Source organism: Mus caroli, unplaced genomic scaffold, assembly GCF_978045245.1.
Source record: "Mus caroli unplaced genomic scaffold, Mus_caroli_1 scaffold_13, whole genome shotgun sequence".
NCBI lineage: Eukaryota > Metazoa > Chordata > Mammalia > Rodentia > Muridae > Mus > Mus caroli.
In genome coordinates, this window is record NW_028227268.1 from 4,165,771 (window position 1) to 4,188,081 (window position 22,311).

General features: G+C 51.9%; 2 protein-coding genes across 3 annotated transcripts; both read right to left on the reverse strand.

The window, feature by feature from the left end:
* Positions 1-4,204: 4,204 nt before the first annotated feature.
* Tmem235 (transmembrane protein 235) lies at positions 4,205-8,412 on the reverse strand. Of its 2 annotated transcripts, XM_021178495.2 has the most exons (4): positions 8,238-8,412; positions 6,878-6,958; positions 6,176-6,313; positions 4,205-4,446 (listed from the first exon to the last, which is right to left on the reverse strand). In XM_021178495.2, the coding sequence occupies exons 1-4, from the start codon at positions 8,410-8,412 to the stop codon at positions 4,205-4,207; spliced, it is 636 nt and encodes a 211-aa protein (XP_021034154.1). The 2 variants fall into 2 exon arrangements, with proteins under 2 accessions (XP_021034154.1, XP_085685332.1); XM_085829206.1 differs by lacking the exon at positions 6,878-6,958.
* A 4,994-nt stretch (positions 8,413-13,406) lies between these two features.
* Positions 13,407-19,575, reverse strand: Birc5 (baculoviral IAP repeat containing 5). Its single transcript, XM_021177750.3, has 4 exons — positions 18,490-19,575; positions 18,098-18,207; positions 16,143-16,260; positions 13,407-13,906 (listed from the first exon to the last, which is right to left on the reverse strand). Exons 1-4 carry the CDS (start codon positions 18,598-18,600, stop codon positions 13,817-13,819), a joined length of 429 nt encoding a protein of 142 aa, XP_021033409.2. The 5' UTR covers positions 18,601-19,575; the 3' UTR covers positions 13,407-13,816.
* Between the last annotated feature and the right edge of the window lie 2,736 nt (positions 19,576-22,311).

Below are 22,311 nucleotides of genomic sequence, written 5' to 3' on the forward strand. Positions count from 1 at the left end.
AGGTCTGTCTGCCCTGCACCCCCAGAAGGCTCCAGATCTGTCTGTGATCTAGGATTTAGGGCTCACAGGGCCCCAGAGTGTTTCTCCTGTGTCTCAGGTGGTAGAGCATGAAGCCAGCATCTTCTCTCTTACTTCTGGAGACAGGCAATAAAAACGTGTTGTGTCGTTACCCACCACTGATGGGGAACAAGCTCTCCCAGGTGAGCTAGTGTCCTAACCAGGCAGGAACCCCTCACTAGCTCTAAGGTTCTAGCCTTAGGAACTAGAGAGCTAGCTGAAGCTCAGTTTGACCTTTTCTTTTCTTTTTTTTTTTTTTTTTTTTTTTTTTTTGGTTTTTCGAGACAGGGTTTCTCTGTGTAGCCCTGGCTGTCCTGGAGCTCACTTTGTAGACCAGGCTGGCCTCGAACTCAGAAATCCGCCTGCCTTTGCCTCCCGAGTGCTGGGATTAAAGGGGTGCGCCACCACGCCCGGCTTCTTTTTTTTTTTTTTAAAGATTTATTTATTTATTATATGTAAGTACACTGTAGCTGTCTTCAGACACTCCAGAAGAGGGCGCCAGATCTCGTTACAGATGGTTGTGAGCCACCATGTGGTTGCTGGGATTTGAACTCTGAACCTTTGGAAGAGCAGTCGGGTGCTCTTACCCACTGAGCCATCTCACCAGCCCCAGTTTGACCTTTTCTAATCAATGAATGCTCTGTGTAGGTCATCAGCCTTCATGGTGGCTGATCTGCACCCTTGGCTTTATACCTGTCTGCTTGGGGGCAAGCCTCCTCTCACCCCAACCTCAGTGTGGTGGGCTCCCCCTAGGCAGGCACTGTCTGCCTCTTCCTATGCCCTATGCGTCTTAGTTAGGATTTTCCTGCTGTGGACAGACACCACAACCAAGGCAACTCTTATAAAGGACAACATTTAATTGGGGCTGGCTTACTGGTTCAGAGGTTCAGTCCATTATCATCAAGGTGGGAACATGGCAGCATACAGGAAGGCACGGTGCAGGAGGAGCTGAGAGTTCTACATCTTCATCTGAAGGCTGCTAGCAGAATACTGGCTTGCAGGCAGCTAGGATGGAGGGTCTTATAGCCCACAGTGACACACCTACTCCAACAAAGCCACAATCTCTAAATAGTGCCACTCCCTAGGCTAAGCATATGTAAACCATCACAGTATTGCATTATATATGTCCAGACTTAGTGTGTCAGGTGCTGGGTGGGGTAAAGCCTGCATCCAGGAGACACTGCATCCTCGTGGGTCACTGGTGCCATCAGAGGATAAATGACCAGAGGCAGCCGTGGTGTGGCAGAGGAAAGGGAAGAGCAGAACATTTGCAGGCAAGTGAGCCCAGAGCCAGTGAGCCCTGTGCTGCTACAGTGAGCCCTGTGCTGCTACAGTGAGCCCTGTGCTGCTACAGTGAGCCCTGTGCTGCTACAGTGAGCCCTGTGCTGCTACAGTGAGCCCTGTGCTGCTACAGTGAGCCCTGTGCTGCTACAGTGAGCCCTGTGCTGCTACAGTGAGCCCTGTGCTGCTACAGTGAGCCCTGTGCTGCTACAGTGAGCCCTGTGCTGCTACAGTGAGCCCTGTGCTGCTACAGTGAGCCCTGTGCTGCTACAGTGAGCCCTGTGCTGCTACAGTGAGCCCTGTGCTGCTACAGTGAGCCCTGTGCTGCTACAGTGAGCCCTGTGCTGCTACAGTGAGCCCTGTGCTGCTACAGTGAGTCCTGTGCTGCTACAGTGAGCCCTGTGCTGCTACAGTGAGCCCTGTGCTGCTACAGTGAGCCCTGTGCTGCTACAGTGAGCCCTGTGCTGCTACAGTGAGCCCTGTGCTGCTACAGTGAGCCCTGTGCTGCTACAGTGAGTCCTGTGCTGCTACAGTGAGTCCTGTGCTGCTACAGTGAGTCCTGTGCTGCTACAGTGAGCCCTGTGCTGCTACAGTGAGCCCTGTGCTGCTACAGTGAGCCCTGTGCTGCTACAGTGAGCCCTGTGCTGCTACAGTGAGCCCTGTGCTGCTACAGTGAGCCCTGTGCTGCTACAGTGAGTCCTGTGCTGCTACAGTGAGCCCTGTGCTGCTACAGTGAGCCCTGTGCTGCTATGGCGCTTCTTTGCTGACCCACATTTGGCTGCAGGACCTGAGGCCCACACATAGGGAAGGGTGAGGCTCTTGCCTGTGAGGCTTGTTCTTGTATGTGTGGGAAAGCTCCCCACTTGTCTCTTCTCTCACTGGAGCCCACTGTCTCTTCTCATCAGCTCTGAGCTGCTAACTCTTCCCTGGGCGGCACTGCCTTGCCTTTCACCTGGGCCTCAGAGCCCAGCTACCCAGTGAACCGTGAAACAAGATGAAACCATTGGGCGTTGCTAAGGAGACTGGCCCAGTGGAGGGAAGGCCTGGGCTGGCTTCAGTAAGACCCATGTCTGGCCACATGCCCACGTACACAGACGCATACCCTTACGCAATTGTGGAGGTCTTCACAGCCACTGTGTGGGTCGTCCCCAGTGTAGCCTGGAGTCCTAAAGCCACCCACATTCCGTGGGGCTGGAGTTAAATTCACAGCCTAGCTTCCAGCAGGCAGACACCTCGGCAAATGTCTACAAAGCTGGACAGGGAGAGGCTATAACTTTCTTCCAGCTCGTCATGAGCCAGCCCAGGCTGGCTGCTCCTGCTGAGGCCCAAGGCTCCTCTCAGTCTCTGGACCCAGGAAGAAGGCAAGTCCTGTAGCTAACATGACAGAGAGCACGTGCTCACAGGATATCTGTGACGGGCACACACACATACATGCAAGGCACATCACGGATGGCCAGAGACACATGCACTAGGCTGTGCTCACCCTTCTAATATCATGAGAAATGAGTATTACTACCTAGTTTGAAGAACTCCAGGCTGGCCCTGGTGGTGAATGGATGACATCTCTCCACTAGGGAGATTAAGGCGGGGGCAGCAAGTTTGAGCTTGCTACATAGTGAGGCTTTGTCCCTGTGCCCTCCCCGCCAAAATAAATAAATAAATTACTGTAAGAGAAACATACATATCACAGCTGATTTATTCAGACACCTGGCAGTGCTCTTACATGGAATGGCAAAAGTCTGAACACAAACTGGAAGGCAGGGTCTCCATCAGCTCTAGTCCTTTGCCCTCAGTGGGTCCCACTAACCCTGTTCCCCAGAAGTTCCCCAGACCCTTAGAAGCAATCCAAGTGGCTTGGGGACACTGCTGGGACCAAACCTTGAGAGATACTACCTTCCCTAGTATATGTCCCAAACTCAGGAAGAGCCCACACCAGAATCGGGGCTGTTTGGGGCTTTGGGGTACTATACAGCCCCTAACTTACAGCTGCCTGTTGTCCAAATACATAAACACAGGTCTGTCTCCTTGTATGTGGCCAGAGCTGATCCAGTTCTCATCTGTGCTGTCCCAGGCAGGGAGAGGGCTGCAGGCCTGGGCCTGTGAGCTGACCCATCCACATCTGCAGCCAAGTCTCCAGGCCAGACTTCTGCGTCCCTCTGAGGAGTTCCTCTAGCCGGACAACCCAGGGGGCTGGCCAGGCATGGCTCCAATTCCATGGCTGTTAATGTGGCCAGCCTCAGACATTCCCCTGGTTGCTGCTATAAAGAGGAAGTTCCAGGCCAGCATGGGCAGCAGCCTGCTGAGGACGAGGACTGAGACCCAAAGGTCCACTTTGCCTAGAAGGTGTGCCTCTCACTCAGCCTCAAGCTTCCTCCCCACCAACCTCCCCTTGGGAAGGGGAACAAAACTGAACCCAGGGGTCCCGCCAAAGAGCAGTGACACCCAGACCTGCCATCTGTTCTTGGGCCTTCTGGCCTCAGTCTCCCACTCTGTGGCATTCGGTGAGTGATTACTATTGCCTAGCTTGTGGGGGATGGAGAGGAAGGGGAACGCTCAGCAGGCACCTAGCACAGAGGAGGACTGTCTCAGCTCCCTAGGTTGGAGTGGGCTACATCCCCCAGAGCAAGAAACCTCCTGGACACACAGAACCCTGAGGCACCCCACCAGACTGTACCAAAAAGAGCTCATGACTCGAGGCACCGGCTACCCACCTGCCCTTCTCATGTCCAAATGAAGTAGAATAGAGCACTCCCCCCAGCCCCCCACGCCCCCTCCCATCTCCAGGGCCCCTTCCCAGCCAGGATTCCGACAAATGTCAAAGGTGTCTGGGGCTTCCTTCTCCCAAAGCACCCTGTCACACTGGGACTCAGAGGATCACAGAGTGGGGCATTCCTGGGCGCTGGCTCAGGCTGAGGAGCCGGGCAGCTGCGAGCAGGAGGGCCCCGCTGAGCACCTCCGAGGCACAGGAGGCCCCGGCCAGGGCCAGTGACCAGCCGAAGCTGATGTGCACGGTCTGCATGTGTGTCACGCCGTACGTGCGGGCCACCTCCACGAATGCCAGGTGTGAGTAGCTGATGTAGATGCTGAGCCCTGCCAGGGTCAGGGCACCTGGGGAGGGAAGGGCGGGCGGCAAGGCTGCTCAGTGTGTCGCCCGCAGACCCAGTGTTAGGTTTCCTGTCCCCTCCCAGAGACCACCTTTGCCTCAGGACAGGCACTGAGGGTAGTGAACTCTGTTTAAGGGATGTAGTGTTGGGGGTTCCAATACAGTCCTCCATCCTGAGTTCTCACCCGGCAAAGCCCCTTATAAATGACCCCAGGGTTCAGTTATGTCTGAAAAGGGCCCAGCTCCGCAGCCCACACTATCTGGCCTCCTTGGGCAGTGTTGGGCTGAGAGGGGGCGGATTTCTAACTGCCTGCAGCTAAAGCCATGGGTTGAACCTGGGAAAGGGTGTAACAGAATCTAATGCATTGTGGGGTGCGGTCAACTGCAGTGCCCAGCTCCCGGAATCTCTGCCTCTCACAGCACATCTCCCTGCTGGTCCCAGCAGCCTCAGCTCTATCTAGATCCGTCTGCCTCTCCTCCTGACATTTTGACTCAGGTCTCTCACCTCCCTTCCCTCTGAGGGCAAGGTGCCCTCTGCCGGGAAGGCGGGGCCAGCCTCGCCCAGAAGCTACCTTTGGACCTTCTACCTGTGGTGGTGTCTTTATGCAAAGAAAAATTGCAGAGGCTCCATGAACTTTCTCAGTTATAATCCTAAACCATTGTGGCTGTCAGTGGCTGTCAGTGGCTCCCTGTGGCGGCTTCCTGTGGCTTCTTTTTTTTTTTTTTTTTTTTTAAAGATTTATTTATTTATTATATGTAAGTACACTGTAGCTGTCTTCAGACATTCCAGAAGAGGGCGCCAGATCTCGTTGCGGATGGTTGTGAGCCACCATGTGGTTGCTGGGATTTGAACTCTGGACCTTTGGAAGAGCAGTCGGGTGCTCTTACCCACTGAGCCATTTCACCAGCCCTCCTGTGGCTTCTTAATTGGATTTTGCACTCAGAGTCTCCTGGGTCAAGGCCATGGCAGACATTTTGATTACCCCAATTTCCTTCTCTAGAGACCTGGATCTGAATGTCAGTCTCATTAGTTCTTAGCTATGGTTCCCCATCTCAGACTCATCCCATGCCTAACAAAAGGCTCCTGAAGAGCCCAGTGTCCCCTGCAGGGAAGCAGGCTTGTCTGGGAAGGGGTGCAGCCCTGGGTAATCTCATCACTGTGGTCACAGCCAGGAGAGTACAAGTGGCCTGAGTTGACAGGCCAGCACAAACCCAGCCCCAGTGATAAAGGCTGCTGAGGAATGAACCCTGTGTGGCCACCTGCCCACCTTTGATGACAGCCAGCCTAGGTGGCTGGGATAGTACCAAGTGCTCAAGGGGACCCGAGCACCAGTGTCTTTCTAGCTCTGGAAGCCTTGGGTCTCTAGCCTGCTAAAGTGGCCCTAAAGGGTGCCATGGCTAGTTATAGCCTGGGACTGGGGAGGTAAGGGACATTGTGGCCCTGCTTGCCCAGGAGGAGAAGCTGAGTTGAGACCCACAGCCCTCTTCTTGTAACAAACATCAGCCCACAGAGCTAGTCTTGCAGTGACCATGGAGAATCTCAAGTCTCCCAGGCCAAGAAGCTCCGCCCTGGTGCTCCTGTGTATCCAGGCCCCAGCCAGAAGCCCTGCTACTGGACCAGCCTTGGGGATGGAGGAGTGAGCTCTCCAATGCTCAGAGGGGAATACCGACAGGGTGGGGACTAAGTGAGTGAGGACCCCATTCCCAGGATGACCAACCCTCCCTCCAACTCACCCCCTAGCAAGAAGTAGCAGCCAGTGGCCAGCAGCAGAGGGACACTCTGGGACAGGGAGCTGAGCAAGCCGCAGACCCAACCGCATACGATGAGGACGAGGCTCAGAGGCAAGACTACCATGACTGTGCGATGCAGGGCTGTGGGAAGAGGGGGTTTCAGGGGCAGGCAGAGGGGGGACAAAGGGGCAGGGAAAGGGGCCTGCCTCCAAGGAGGAGCCAAAGATAGCCATGCCTTCACCTGCTCTGGTCACCAGAGCAGAGGTTCAAGCAGACACCCATCTCCCTAGGGGCTACTAGACCCTCCCGGTGTCCACCCCTTTCTGGTACAGGCTTCCTGAAGCCAGGATGAGGGAGATTGCCATTGCCCTTCCCTCTCCACCCTCCAGCCTCTCAGGGAGAGTAGGTCATCGATGGCCATTCAACTGAAAACTGGCCAGTCTAGAAGGGGACTTGGTGGGACTCAGGAGACCCAGTCATGTTCCAAGGTGGTTCACATCCTCAAAATCAGAGGCTGGTTCCACTGAGAAGGACCCAGGGTACGGGGAGGGCAGAGCGGGCTGGGCTTCCAGCATCTGTGGTCAGAGGGCTATGACGGAGACAACCTCTGGGCCGGAGCCTCAGAAGAAGTTTGTGGGCTAAGGTGAGGTGGTTGGGTTCCAGACCTGCCTGAAGAGTCAGAGATGGCACTGTCCCAGGACTCACAGAGCAGGTGCTGTATGGAAGGAGAAACTTCCAGGCCGGCGCTGGCAAATGGGTCAATCAGGGGCACGCAGCTGTTCTGCCCTGAAAACCAAGGTGCAGATGGGGGCTGGGCATCATGGGCACCATAGCCTTGGGACCCAGTTTAACTCTTGAAACTCAGGTCTATGGGACTAGCGACTAGACTTCTTACTTAGTTAAGGGTCATAGAAGGTCATACCTACCGGGAAGTGAGTGTAAAATTTCAAACATTCAGAAATGCCCAGATTGGGTCACCAAAAGAGGAGATGCCACATCCTGGAGCATTCCTGACTCGTGTTATCTGGGCTCTCTGGTCCTTACACATGACCACACACTCATAAGTACCTACATACACATGCCTGTATACTGAGCAGACACAGGGAAGCACCCACACATACAAGCACCCACACATGCATGTATGCTGAGCACACACACACACACATCTACACATATGCCGAGGACACACAGATAAGGAGGTTTTGCCAGATAAATGAACAGTTTGATCATTCCTCCCAAGCACACAGAGGAAGCAACCATCACGCATATGCTTGCACATACAAGTTTGCTCACAGCTGTGCGCAGTCACAAACACACACACACATACACACACACTCATACACACAACCATATTTATTTTTGCCTCTCATAGTCCTCACACACACAGTACCATGCGTTCACACACAGCCACTGTCATATTCTTGACACCCTTTGGCAAGGGCAGCATCCGGCTGAGGTTGGTGAGAAGGGGGGCTTGAGGGGCAGTGGGGAGTCTGACATAGGAGACACCAGCCCCTGGTCACTTGGCCGAAGGGCCCTAGACATCCACACCTATGCTTCCTGCCCCTCCTCAGCCCCATGGCCCCTCCTCTAGGAAGGAGTCAGGACTTCCGTGGTCCCTGGGCGACAGCCCTGTGGAAGAACAGCAAGAGCAGGAAGCTGTGACTCTGAGCCCTGGCGGCTGAGACCCAGCCACCCGTGCTCTTCTTCCTCTGACCTCCATGGGGGCACCTAGACCTAGAAAGGCTAAGGAGGTGCAATCAAGTTACTCAAAAGCAAGGAGCAGGTTCATGGTCCGCCCACCTGACCTGTCATCTCTCAATGGCCTTCAAGAGAAGCTCTTGAGAATGTAAGGAAGCATGGTGTCAGCCCCCTCCACTTCCCAGCCATGGCCACCATGGCAGCAGCCTGTCCCTGAGCGGGGACCTTCTTTCTCACACTCCTCCGCATCCCAGCAATTTGAGGGGAGACCTTGATGGAATGGAACTGATAGGGACGGGGTTAGGGGGATAGGAATAAAGGAGGTGGGAGGAGAATGGGACCAAGGAGTCTCTGTGTAGCTCACCTTCACAGGTGCGCCAGAGCCCGGAATGCGAGAAGAGCTGCGCGCCACCGGGGCCGCCAGTGTCCGCCACCTCCAGGATGTACCAGTAGTCGCTGGCGACAGCCGCTGCCAGCAGCGCGAAGCTGAGTAAGGCGCCCAGGGCTGCGCTCAGGAGCAAGACGGCTATCAGGGCCATGTGAGTTAGAGCCAGACAGCAGCGCACAGGACCACAGGACGCAGAGCCGAGTGGGAAGAGGAGCTAGGGACTGGCTGCGCGGAGTGGCAGGGAGGTGAAGACAAGAACTATGGGCTGGGGACAGTCGGGGTTCGGGACAGAAATGAAGCAGGCTAGTGAAGGTTTAGGCGGTGGAAGGGGCGGGAGCATCAGCAGGAGAGGGCATGGGAGGGGTGTTGCAGAGCAGGCTGGCTGGAAGCAGAGGTAGGTGGAAGGCAGGGGCAGGGGAGAGGTGCTTCTGCGACCACGGCATTTCTGCCACCGCGGGAGTGGTCAAGTTTTCTAGGAAATGGATCACTTTTCTGTGCTGGCCAGGCAGTAAGGGAAGAGAGGGGGTTATCTCAGGTCGTAGCAGAGCTGGAGACAATAAATTTGGGCTCAAATCCCAATGATGTCACAAACTAGGCACAGTGCTGTGTGGTGTTTGGGAAGAGGATCAGAGGTGAGTCTAAGACGGCCACACCCCCAAGATGTGCAGGAGCAGTCAGCAGCTGGACCACTGCAGCAACAGCTCCTAGAACGGAGGTTTGTGGAGGGGGAAGGGTGGTAGACAGACCCAGCTGGGCACATTTAGGGAAGACTTGGGGTGTGACCCATCTCAGCGTGGGGTCCTGGTTTCCATTAGTCCTGAGGACCAGTGGGATAAGCTTCCTGCAGCAGGGAGAAAAAAAGCATTGCTCTTTTCCTAACTCACTTTCAGAGCACACATACAGACCCCTGCCCCCCAAGGACAGGAGTCAGATGCTAATGGCAGGAGAGGCAAGGGAGCAGGGAAGAGGCCTCTCCCAGGAAGAATCAGGCCATGGGAAGCAAGGAGCTGGGTTACATTTTGGAGAATGGGAGGACCTCTAAGTCACCGCCCCTGGGGAGGACAGAGCCCAAAGAGGAGAGGGCCTGAGGTGGTCTTTCTAGGACACCAGAGCTTTGACACTCAGGTCAACCACCCCCTTTCCTGGATTATTTGGGTCTCTCCGTAATATATGTTTCTCTCTGCTAAGCTCTTGGCTTGAGGAATATGGTTCAGAGATAAGAGCAATTTTAGCAAAGTTATTAAAACGATATTTCAAGTGGGATTCAGCCATTGAAACAAGAATTGATGCAAGCACAGAATTCTTCTAGCACGCTGCAAGCTGCTCCCTTCACATGCACACCAAGCTCTCCCCAGCCACATCTGCTCTGCGACAACCTCTCCGCTGGCATTGTCCCACAGACACCCCTGCTCTGGAAGCAGGTGGTAGCCCTATGATCTGGTTCTCAGAGAGGCAGCCCTCCCAAGGCAGGAGGAGAGGGAGAAGGGAGATTCTTATCCCAAACGATTATGGCTGAGGAGTAATCATGATCATGTAGACTTGAGGTCACCTAGCAGTCACCTCACAGTCAACATGACAACAATCAGTCTCGCTTTCGGTCAAAGACTCCTTGCATAGAAATCTGAATTGACAGGCTGGTCTGGCCCCATCCCTCTCTCACTGAGTCACTGACCCCACACCCCCAACACCCCCCACACCCTGGTCCTTGAGCAGGTTTGCAAAGGTTCCTGCTTTTGCTGCAGCTCAAGCGGGTCTAGTGCAGCAGCTGTCAAGGTAGGTAACAGCCATGCCTGAGGCCACTGCTACCCCAGAGTTAGGGGCAGATGTGGGGGTGGAGGTGGGGGGTGGAGTGAAAGCAAGATGCGTCTGCCTTCACAGCACTGATTCCCTGAAGCTGAAGGGCTGGACGATGGCCTGCTGAGCAGTCCATTCCCACTTCATTTTCAACCCTGGGTTCTGTGCAGCAGAGCCACTGATGACATTGTCCTCTAGGAGGCAGGTGCTGGTCCCTGAGGGGTTGCCCTACTGAATTCAGCCAGTGACATGGTGGATGCCGTCTGAAGAGGTGCTACTTTAGAACTACATGTTGTCTCATTAGTGTGTAAGCTGTACTAGGCAAGCTGTGTGCTGGCCTCTGGCCTCCTGCAGGGACTCTTCAAAGACAGCATAACCCGTCAGTACAGACGCCAAAGACAGGGGTGGGCTCCTGGAGGAAGATGGTCCGTCCAATCCTGAGTGACAGAGATAGGTCTGCACCCAAGCCTCTGTCTTTTTTTTTTTTTTTAAAGATTTATTTATTTATTATATGTAAGTACACTGTAGCTGTCTTCAGACACTCCAGAAGAGGGAGGGAGTCAGATCTTGTTACGGATGGTTGTGAGCCACCATGTGGTTGCTGGGATTTGAACTCCGGACCTTCGGAAGAGCAGTCGGGTGCTCTTACCCACTGAGCCATCTCACCAGCCCCCAAGCCTCTGTCTTTAACTAGGTCACATTTGCTGGACAGATTCTGTCTCTAGTGCCAGCCATGTGTCCTGCCCCAGGCGAACTCTGGCTATGGCCTCCAGCTGGGAGGAAGACTGGGGAAGCAGCTGCGACTGTGAGCTAAATTACCCTTCACGGGCTGGTGAGATGGCTCAGTGGGTAAGAGCACCGGACTGCTCTTCCAAAGGTCTGGAGTTCAAATCCCAGCAACCACATGGTGGCTTACAACCATCCATAACGAGATCTGACTCCCTCTTCTGGAGTGTCTGAAGATAGCTACAGTGTACTTACATATAATCAATAAATAAATCTTTAAAAAAAAAAAAAATTACCCTTCACCCAATGGCCATCAGTTATCTGCCAGCTAACTTTACCGAGCATGGTGAGCATCCTCCCACAGAAGATGGACCTCACACAAATTACTGTCCAACAGGCCCATTCATCCACCCAGCATGCAGGATGAAAAAAAAAAAATCTAAAAGGCTCTCCAGAGTTGGGAGGTCATAGGCTAGAAACACACAGCTTTTCATCTTACTTGGATGAAACAAGGCTGCAGCCAAGGCTCAGTTTACACACACTGAAGAAGCACTGGATAGCCACGAGATGTGACCATGGCAGTAACTGGACTGGCAGATGGTATCAAACCAAGTGGAACCCACAAATCTGTGAGTCCACTAGCAGAGCTGGCCACCCCTGCCACCAGCTAGGGCTTTGCTGTGGGAAGGTGTTCCCATCGCCACGTCCTCCCTTCCCACACGCACACCAGACTACATTTGCAGTGACCAGAAGGCACACCTCTCTCCTGATCCGTGCACCCACCCTTGTCATTCCAGCTGGCAGCTTCTGACAGGAACTCAATGACACGATGTTCAACGGATGCCTCTTCTGTTGCCATCCAGGGTGCTCGGCACACTAGCTGGCTTTTTACCTCCTTGACGGTCAGAAAGCAAGTAGAAACTGCAAGCTGGCTGCAGGAGGCAGGGTTCAGGGCTCGGCACCAGTTCGGAATGTGCTCAGGCACTCAGAATGTCCCACTGTGAGGGCGCAGACCCAGACTGGTCCTTCCCTGTTGAAACCTGGCAAGTGCCATAGAGGAGCCAGTGGGCAGGAAACAAAGCCGTGTGAGTTCCTCACCTTACTCAGGTTGTGTTTGCTCCTGTGAGACAGGAAGGTCCGTCCTCAGGGTCCCCTCACGGGCTGTGGTGGTGCTGGTCTCCTCCGCAGGCCTGCCTGTCTGCACACGTCTCGTTATCCCCGTCTGGGATCTAGCTCCACCTGGGCGCAGATGTCCACCCTGGTGCTTGCCTGTGGCCTTGACCAGATGTTTAGACACAGGTTCTTGTCACTCACACTTGTGTTGCTAACCTTTGCTGCTTCTCTGATTTCTGTGGTAAGGTAAAGTGGGAATGGTCCAGCTCCTAATGTTGTACAGTGGTTCCCTTATTTTGCTGGAGTTATTGTTGCACAGAGCTGCCCTAAGCCCTCAGGGAGAATATGTTAGGTGGTTCTGGAGAAAGCCAAGCCCCAGATGTCCAGAACAGCTCCTGAAGTGGCCACCCAGGAGCCATCCAAGTGGGCACAGGTGCACACACCACCGCCACTGGAATAGTACAGGGGCTTGAATCCTTTACACGTGCTCAGATGAGCCTGGGCCTCACCCGGCTGCTGCAGAACCAAAGCCTGATGTTCAACGAGATGGTCTGTTTGGTTTGCCAGTGTTCTGCCAGAGTTAAGCTGCAGGCAAGTCAGTCAGCCCTGCTGGAAGCCTCAGCAGGTTGCCTGAGCTGTCATTTCTAACTCTGCCTTGCTCCTCCTGGGTTCTGAAGATCTTACTGGCTTCCTGTGCTCATCCTCCTGTAGTCGGTGAGGCTGGGGACCCTTACAGGACAGGAACAGAGCAGAACTGGACTCTGAGCCTCAGTCTATCAGCATGGTGTGCATGGAATCTGTACCCCTGCCTGACTTTTCTCCAGTGTCAGTCACAGTGGGCTGTGCTTCCCCCCACAAGCTCGGAGAATAGCTACATGGTTTTTTTGAGCAGGATGTCAAATAGCCCAGGCTGACCTCAACCTTCATACGCATAGCTTAGGATAACTTTGAACCCCTGATCCTTCAGCCTCTGCTTCCAAAGTCCTAGGATTACCAGTATGTGGCATCCCATCTGGTGTCTTAGCTTCTCTTGATGTGATAAAACACTCTGACAAAAGCACTTGGAGGGAGGAGCAGTTCAAGGTCCTGGGAAGTCAGGGAACATGAGTGCACCCTGATGCTCAGCTCATTTAGTGCAGGGTCCTCCTCAATGCAATCAAAATAACCTCCATCTCCCGGGTGATTAAGCTGACAGCACTGTCCTTCACACCCCCGCCTTGCAGAGGAAGTCCTGTTCATGTAGTCACACTGTAATCCCAGTGCCTTCTCACTACTGCTTAGCTCTGCAGCTCATGCTGGGATTGAAGCTTAAGATGCCACTGAGTCTACGACCTCATAACACAGAACAAACAGTACTGAGAGCGGTGGCACAGGCCAGCACCTGGGAGGTTGGGCAGAAGGATCGAGTTCAAGGCCAGGTTTGGCTATATAGAGTTCCAGGTCAGCCTGGATCACACAAGACCCGTCTCAAAAAACCAAACAAACCATTTCTCCAAGACAGACTGAGCTTACAGTCCACTCTTTCAAGTGATTTTATTCCGTTACCCCGTGGTAGGAAAACTCATCAGGACAAAATTATCAGCACAAACACATATAACCACACTTACCCATGCAGCCCTGTATGGAAATATCACAGCCAGAACCAAGGCCTTGCACAGGCACCCCGACCCCCGCAGGTCCTGTCAGAGAACACTGTCCCTTCATCACTTCCTCATTGCTTAAGTCCACGTCACAATAGAGCAAAGCCACAAAACCAGAGAGAGGTAGCCACTTTAAAGCAAAACCAAAAATATTTGATATCCAGTTTCAAAATACCACTGTCTCCTTCTCTAAGATCCTGCTAGGAGGCCCGGGCTGGGAAAGCTGGGACGCGTGGCTTAGATGTGGCATGTCACTCAGGTCCAGGTTATCTCAGCAAAGGCTCAGCATAAGGCAGCCAGCTGCTCAATTGACTGGCGGGTAGTCTTTGCAGTCTCTTCAAACTCTTTTTGCTTGTTGTTGGTCTCCTTAGCCTGGAATGATGAACAGACAGGAAGGGGCTGGGGTGTGGCCCAGAGGGCCGGGCTTGCCTGTCCAGGGTGAGATGCTAGTTTCATCACCATCGTGGCAAGATAAATTATTAAAAGGAAAGTTATTATTTTTGTATTGCTGGGAATTGAACCTAGGGCCTCAATAGTAATAAGCAAATACTTACTGAGCCACAAACTGGAATTTTCCTTCCTTGATTTTATATATATATATATATATATATATATATATATATATTTAAAAACATGTTTTTTCATGTAGCCCAGGATAGCTTTTAACTTTCAGTCCTCCTTCAGCCAGCCAAATAGCCAAATTATTTGGGATTGTACCCTAGTATCCTAGGACTGTACCCTGTGGCACCAAGCCCGGGTTAGTCTTGTAGGATATTTGATCACATTGTGAACGCCAAGATTGTGTTGTTTATTGGAAAACCCTGTTTCTAGTTGTGGTGTGGCTCAGCCCTTAGCACTCACCTTTAATCCCAAACAATGAAGGTAAAGTTAATTTGTAGAAGGAAGCACCCATGTTTGCAAGTGATGTCTAATTGAGTGGCAGACAAAGTGACGAATCAGAGAAAGACTGACAGAACAGGACACGCCCAACTCTCATGAGAAGGGAGCGGGAGGGGAAGCTAAGTAAGGCACAGCTGTACGCAGACTGAAGAGCACCAATGAGAGACAGGTGAGGACAGAACAAGCGGGACAATGAGAAGAAGCCGGATTAGAACAGATTGCCAAAGGCAGTATGAAGCCAAACAGAGCAATTCAGGAAAGGCTGAAGAGAGAAGCCAGATTGAATCAGTCAGCTTGGAGAAGAGTTTGGGTCAGAACAGCTGAGTTGAACCAGTCAGTCAGAGCTCAGAAAGAACTAGAAAGTGTGACTTTATTCAGCAGTAGGTCTCAGAGGCTGAAAACCTTCTAGGCCTAGATTAGATTGTATAGAGGTTAGAAGCTTCCAGGACTAGGCCTAGGTTAGCAGACAGGGGCAGTAAGCCTGTGAGACAATTATTACAGAAGAATAAAAGTTACTTTCACAGATTAGAGAACTTAATTTAAAATTAATAAATTGACAAGAATTAAAAAAAAAAAAAGACTGAAATATGGCTGTGCTCCTTATGGTAGGATCTCCACAGACCCAGAGCTACAACCTTAAACACAGGAAGGGATGCCTGGTGGTGGGAGAGCATGCCTTTAATCCCAGCACCCAGGAGGCAGAGGTTGGAGGCCAGGCTGGGCTACAGAGTGAATTCCAGGGCAGACAGAGCTGCACAGAGAATCATGTCTTAAAAAAAGCCTTGGGAGAGGGGTCTGAGTCTGAGAGATGGTTCTTTTGACTCTGTGCCTAAGCTTGTATTAAATATGTTTATTGAACCTCAACTCTGCTTCAAAAAAAAAAATAAATAAATAAAAAAGAATGCTATGTAAGAGGGACTTTGAGCAGCAGGACCCACCTCACCTGACCATCCCCAGAGTGTCTGAGCACGCTGACCAAACACCGTCTTCAGCTCCCCCTCCTCCTGACAGCAAACCATCATCCTCTATGTTGAGCATCAGTCAGTTATTTCACAAAGCCCTCCACCAAGGAACGTAACTTACAGCTGAAGAGAAACCGTGGCAACCAAGACAGCAGGTCGGAGCCTCTACCTGAGCCAGAGTCAGCTGTGGGTCATCCTTCGAGCATGAGGGACAGTGTTTGCCAGTGAACCCCTCCCTGACTCCTCCCCCTAGAACAGTTCGAGGGTAACAGATGAGAACCCAGGCTGCCTGCTTCGAGTTGAACTTCAAATAAACGAACAATTGCAGTGAATAACCAATGCAAAATGTGGAGTGTTCTCAGTCAAAATGGACCCAGGTTTACTCTGAGCTCTGAACTCTGGCCACCCTGACTCTTCATGCCTGGCTGCATGGGAGCCACCTCCCTGTGGACTCACCTGTGCCTCCTGCTTCCCAATCAACTTCACGTGACAGGAGGCAAAGCTCAGCTGACCTGTCTGCTCAGTGTCCCCTTTCAGCCAATACTCTATGCCATGTTCCCAAGCCTCTACCTATACCACTGCCACCACTGGGGGCTCAGCCTGTGACAAGGGCTTCTGACAATGCTTGCCACTCAGGTGGGAAGGGGACCCTACTCAGGAACCCCCTGTGAAGCACCCTTCCTGAGCAGATCCCTAGGGCTTCTGGGGACAGAATTTGCTCAGTCCTTATTTTCAATCATACATACAATTTTGTTCTTGGCTCTCTGTCTGTCCAGTTTCAAGAATTCACTGACGGTTAGTTCTTCCATCTGCTTCTTGACAGTAAGGAAGGCACAGCCAGGGGAGTGCTTTCTATGTTCCTCTCTTAAAAAAAAAAAAAAAAAAAAATCAATAGACCTACATGTCAAAAGCGCCAGGGCTACTCACCACCCACAGTCCATCTCCCATCTCCACAGCTGTCTCTTGGTGCACCCTGATCTGTGTCAAGGACAAGGTTTGAGGTTCAAACATGTCCTAGGAACATCCCACACAGCCTATCTTCTGTTATGTCTTCCCCATTCTTTTACTTTTTTTTTTTAAAGATTCACCCATTTATTAATTTTATGTAAGTACACTGTAGCTTTCTTCAGACCCTCCATAAGAGGGGTCAGACCTCATCACAGATGGCTGTGTGCCACCATGTGGCCTCTGGGACCCGAACTCAGGACCTTCGGAAGAGCAGTCAGCACTCCCACCCACTGAGCCATCTCACCAGCCCCTGTCTTCCCCATTCTTTTCTCTTTTTTTCTGTTTTTTCAAGACAGGGTTTCTCTGTGTAGCCCTGGCTGTCCTGGAACTCATTCTGTAGACCAGGCTGGCCTTGAACTCAGAAGTCCCCCTGCCTCTGCCTCCCAAGTGCTGGGATTAAAGCAGCGCGCCACCAAAGACACCGCCTGTGGTGGTTCTAATGAAAGTGGCCCCATTAGCTAATAGGGAGTGGCACCATTAAGAGATGTGGCCTTTGGATGAAGTGTGTCACTGGGGACAGGCTTTAATGATTCAGAAGCTCAAGCCAGGCCCAGGGTCACTCTCTCTTCCTGCTGATTTTTTTTTTCTGCCCCCCTTTTTTTTTAATTTTTTTTTTTTTTTAGATTTTAAAAAAGACCTTAAAAAGTGATATTTGCAGTAGATGGATTATATTTCAATAGACCTGTCTTTAATGAATTATAGTCAGGGATTATAAATTATTTCTCTGCTGGTGAAATGAACCAATTCAAGCCAGATTAGATAATATGAAATGCAGGTTTATTGGGAAGCTGCTCCCAGGTGAATTCACTGGGCCCAAGGACTGAGGCCAGGGGAGTCACCATGGGAAGGGAAAGAGTGGGGAGGGGTGAGAGAAAGAACAATGTGGAGAGAGAAGAAGAAGAGAGAGAAGACCAAAATGCCTGGATTATATAGAGTGGAGCCTCTGGGGGTAAGGGCTGCCCAGCTCCTGGGCTGGAAAGTTCAGGGTTGGGGGCAAAGTATGCCAGGGAGGGAGTGAGGGATGCTGGGAGAGCCTGGAGGCCAGGTCTGCTTTGATATGTGTAGAATACGAACCTCAGTTCCTTCTCCTGAAACCAAACAGGGGCCACTGAAATGGCCCAGGAGGTGAGGATGCTTGCTGCCAAACCTGCTCACCTGAGCTCAATTCCAGGGACCAACACAATAAGAGAGAAGTTACCCCCCACCCCACCAAGCTGTCTTGACACCAACATCCACCATGACACCCACATCCAAACATACACAAAATAGAAGTATAAATAAAGTAATAATAACATATATTTAAAATTTTGGTCGGGCAGTGGTGCTACACGCCTTTAATCCCAGTACTTGGAAGGCAGAGGCAGGCGGATTTCTGAGTTCGAGGCCAGTAGAGTGAGTTCCAGGACAGCCAAGGCTGCACAGACAAACCCTGTTTTAAAACAAAAACAAAACACAACAACAACAACAAAAAAAACCTCAGGTAAAACCATGCATGTTGGCAACACTCAGGAAAACGAGGCAGAAATTGAGAATTCAAGACTAGTCTGAGCTGTATAACTGGAACACTTGAGCAAGAAGCATGCTCTTCTACTAAATACAAATGGTTTGTCCCAACTCCAGTTCAACCCAAAAGGCTCTCAATGGAAGGGGGACACCAGGAAACCCACCTACGAGAGTAGCCTGTGGGACTTACATCGGGTTGTCATCGGGTTCCCAGCCTTCCAATTCCTTAAAGCAGAAAAAACACTGGGCCAAGTCAGGCTCGTTCTCGGTAGGGCAGTGGATGAAGCCAGCCTCCGCCATCTGAAAATGACAGCTCGTGAGCGGGATCAACAGTCTGATCTTATCCCATCATTCCCAGAGATCGTTCCGGGCCGAGAGCTGAGGACAGTGGGAAGAGGCCCGGGGGCTAACAGTGGTTCAGGCAGAGTGGGGAGAGTGGGGTGGCTTCGTGGAGGACAGAGCAGAGCAAAGCAGCCTGGCTAACAGTGCGAAGCGAGGGTGGGGATGGAGGGTTCTGATCCCGGGTCCCGCAACTAAGGCACCGTCGGGCCCAGGGTGGAGTCGCTGGAAGGTGAGACTCACCCGCTCTGGGGTGCAGGCGCAGTTCTCCAGGAAGGGCCAGTTCTTGAAGGTGGCGATACGGTAGTTCTTGAGGTACAGTTGCCAGGTCGGGGGCAGCGCCGGAGCCCCCATGATGGCGTCACCACAACCTCCGCCAAGACGACTCAAACGCAGGATTCAAATCGCGCGGGCGGAGGCGCGCCGCAGAGCATGCCGGGAGAGCCCCGCCCCCGCGCCCTCGCCCGCTGCCTTCTGGGAGTGGACGGCGCGAGGCGAGCCGGGAAAGTCCCGCCCCACGCCCATCAGCGCCTAGTCTTGTGGGCGTGGCGGGCGCAGGGCGTGCTGGGAGCTGCGGTTCCTTCTTGCTATTCTGTCTCGAATCTTCCGCAGCTCCTCAGCTGCTCCCCAGAGGACGCAGAGGGAGGCCGAGGGCGGTGGACGGGCCTGGGGCGCCTCTGTAAAGCATGTCCGCTGCAAGTCCCATATGCTCTGCGTGTTCTTCCTGCTTCAAGGTTTGCAGGATTTGGCCAGCTAGATATCGGAATGGAAGTGCCTCGAACCCATCCACAGGCCGGTGGAGGGGCGCCCTTAGGAAGACAGGAGACCCTCCTCCCTGCAGCAGCCGCCATCCTTCCTATAGACACCCTGGGATGAAGGCGGGGTCTGTATGTCCCAGCGCTGGAAAAGAAAGTCAATGGGTGTCTATTTCTGAGACCATCGGTCTGGCTCAGACTAAAGGGAAGCAGCCATACACCATAAGCGAGTCCAGGAGCAGAAGAAAAATACTGCTTCCTAGATGTGACTGTTGGCTGAGCCTGCCTTGCTGCGGGCCCGTTTTCAGTGTCTCTGTTCCTGTCGGGCGGCCTGTGGTTGCAGTGGCTTCTAAAGAGCTTCACACTGCAGACAGCAGGCTGGGCATGTCCCGAGCACAGCCCAGGTTGGCGTTGCAAACGAGTGCCCTGATAATTCGGTTTCCTTTTCAGTTAATCTCAGTAGGCTTCCTGCCAGTGGGCCTCCAATGTGCTCCAGGCCACCTCACAGATTGTGAGGAAGAACAGATCATACCACATAGGCAGCTGAAACAAGAGGGGTTTTGTCAAGTCCCGAAGAAACGTGGATCAAGTATCAGTTCCTGTGGCTCCTCCCAGCTCTTCTCAGCCTGCCCCTATCCTAAACCTCACCAGTCCAGCGGTTGAGCTTCTCTTCCCTGTATAGTCCAGCCATTTCTACAGCTTGCTCCCTTGGTCCTAAGCTTTTCACTTCTCTCTTGGTCCGCTTCCCTCATCTCTTCCTCTCCTCTCTCATGGCCCGGTTCAGACAGGACTCTTCCCTGTAGTGAGAATTTGAGTTTCTCTAAAAGCCCAGTTATATTTTGGTTTTAATCCCAGGTGTGGAATAAGAGGCGGCTTCCTGTGATTTTGCCAACTTCAGGAGAGCGTTTATGTATGGAATTCTGGGAAGTCTTTAGAGGGTATAACTGCCTTGAGCCCTGAGAGAGACAGGGGTGCTCTGAAGAGGCTGCTCCTCCCCCTGCTGTTCCCCGTGCTCCCCCACCCCGCTGCTGCTCCTGGTTACTGTTGTTGCAGTTTGTCAAATATTCATAAGCAGAGACAAGAAGTTGGATATTCTAATGATGAAGAAGACTGGACAGGCCCCAAGGAGCCCAATATCCCAAATCAACAGGAAGTAGCCTAAAGAGGTCTACACCCCTTCCCCTCTAACCTCCTTTCCTAGCATTGGGAGGTTGGAAGGGAAGCAGAAGTGTGGTAGCTCAAAAACCACACAACACTCCCTAGTGCTACAAAAATAGGTCGTCGTTACCGTGCCCAACTGGAGTCAAAAACAAAAGGAAAAAACCCTAGTCAGGGTCTAGTGTGGCCCAGGCTAGCCTTGAACTCATTATAAAACAACTTCTGATCCTCCTGCCTTCATCTCCCAAATGCTGGGATTATAGGCACACACCACCACGCCTGATTTCAACACAGGGCCTCATGCATGCTAGGTCAGCACTCTGCCAACAGAAATATCATTCAAGCCCAGCTCAAAAGTGTGTGCTTGTATGTGGGATTTGTTTCGGGGTGGGGGGTGGGTGTATGTACATGTATGTAAGTGCACACACTTCTAAGCATGCATGTGGAGTCCAGAGTACATTGGGTGTTAGACTCTAACACTCTCTACCTTATTCCCTTGAGACACAGTTTCTCACTGGCTACCAGAAACTCCACTGGTCCTCCTGTCTCTGCCCCTCACAGTGCTGGGTTTACAGATACACAGTGGCCATGCCTGGCCTTTAAGGCTGGTGCTAGGGATTCAAACTCCGGTAAGAACACAGTAAGTGCTCATACCCACTGAGCCATCTCCCCAGCCCTAAGTCAAAAAACAGTTTTTAAAGATTTCTTTATTTATGTATACAGCGTTCTGCCTGCATGTATGTCTATAGGCCAGAAGAGGGCAGCAGATCTGATTACAGATGGTTGTGAACTCAGGACCTCTGGAAGAGCAGCCAGTGCTCTTAACCTCGGAGCCATCTCTGTTGCAGTTACTAATTAATCCTACTGAAATCGACCTGGCACCAGTGGTAGTTCCTTGCTACCCGCCCCAATGTTCTGGGCTCAATGGTTGGGCCACTCCCAACCACGTGGCTAACACACCCCCCTCTGATATTCCTCAGTTATTACTCTATTCCATCTTTGCTGCCCTAGACCTGGTTGGGGGCTGGGGATGAGGCCTGTCTTCCCCGGTTGTCACATGGAGGCTGTCTCTCTATCCTGCATTTCCTTTTTTTTTTTAAGATTTACTTATTTATTATGTAAGTACACTGTAGCTGTCTTCTGACATCCCAGAAGAGGGCATCAGATCTCATTACAGATGGTTGTGAGCCACCATGTGGTTGCTGGGATTTGAACTCAGGACCTTTGGAAGAGCAGTATGGTGCTCTTAACCACTGAGCCATCTCTCCAGCTAACCTGCATTTCTAAGGCCTGGTCTTTACTTCCTTCCTGGCATGGCGGTTCTCTCCTCCTGCTCCTTCCTCTGACTCTTCCCTGGGAATCCTTAAGCCCCACCTCTGTCTCCCTGCCCAGTCATTGGCCACTGGCAACTTTATCAATCAAAACCAAATGGGGCAAGAACCCTCGCCATTTTTTTTTTTTTTTTTTGTTTTTCGAGACAGGGTTTCTCTGTATAGCCCTGGCTGTCCTGGAACTCACTTTGTAGACCAGGCTGGCCTCGAACTCAGAAACCCGCCTGCCTCAACCCTCGGCATCTTATGTGCAGATTATCATGCAATTTTGGGAACCCAATTAACACATACAAATGTTAAACCAAATCCACATCTCTCCAGCTAGAGTCAAACATTTTTTTAGCATCACAATTTAGTATGTAAATTTCTTGATGTTTTATTTATTTTAGCAAAACATTTGCTATGTGCAGTGTTGTTGTTATCTAATAAGTGGTGTTCATCTCTACCAGTGAGACCACCGTCTCTGAGTTGGGTAAGAGGCTGGAAGACTGGATTTATTTCTCAGCTTATCATGAGAAAACTGTGAGGAATTCTGTTTAGCAGAGCTGAGATTGATAAAGGGACAGCAGGGGTCAGATGTACAGGCAAGGTTGGCTTGGCACAGTCAGTCAGGCCATTGTTTGATGTCCTTAGAGTCCAGGTTTGTATCACAGCAATGTCACAACAGTTTGAGGTCAAAGCATTTGGATCCTCACCCATCTGAGTATAAAACAACCAAGCAGCTTATAATTTCAACTCTTCCACAGTTAAGTGACTACTTGATTTCTTCTTAAAAATTTATTTACGGGCTGATGAGATGGCTCAGCGGTTAAGAGCACCGA

What these genes read in the sequence shown, in the direction of transcription:
- Tmem235 (XM_021178495.2), bottom strand. Translation starts at nt 8,412, where the DNA reads ATGGCCCTGATAGCCGTCTTGCTCCTGAGCGCAGCCCTGGGCGCCTTA. An exon ending in GCTCTGGCGCACCTGTGAAG is followed by an intron (nt 6,959 to 8,237) that starts GTGAGCTACACA and finishes CTTGGTTTTCAG; the next exon opens with GGCAGAACAGCTGCGTGCCC. An exon ending in CTGCTACTTCTTGCTAGGGG is followed by an intron (nt 4,447 to 6,175) that starts GTGAGTTGGAGG and finishes TTCCCTCCCCAG; the next exon opens with GTGCCCTGACCCTGGCAGGG.
- Birc5 (XM_021177750.3), bottom strand. Translation starts at nt 18,600, where the DNA reads ATGGGGGCTCCGGCGCTGCCCCCGACCTGGCAACTGTACCTCAAGAAC. An exon ending in GCGCCTGCACCCCAGAGCGG is followed by an intron (nt 18,208 to 18,489) that starts GTGAGTCTCACC and finishes TGTCATTTTCAG; the next exon opens with ATGGCGGAGGCTGGCTTCAT. An exon ending in AGAGAGCCAAGAACAAAATT is followed by an intron (nt 13,907 to 16,142) that starts GTATGTATGATT and finishes TCATCATTCCAG; the next exon opens with GCTAAGGAGACCAACAACAA.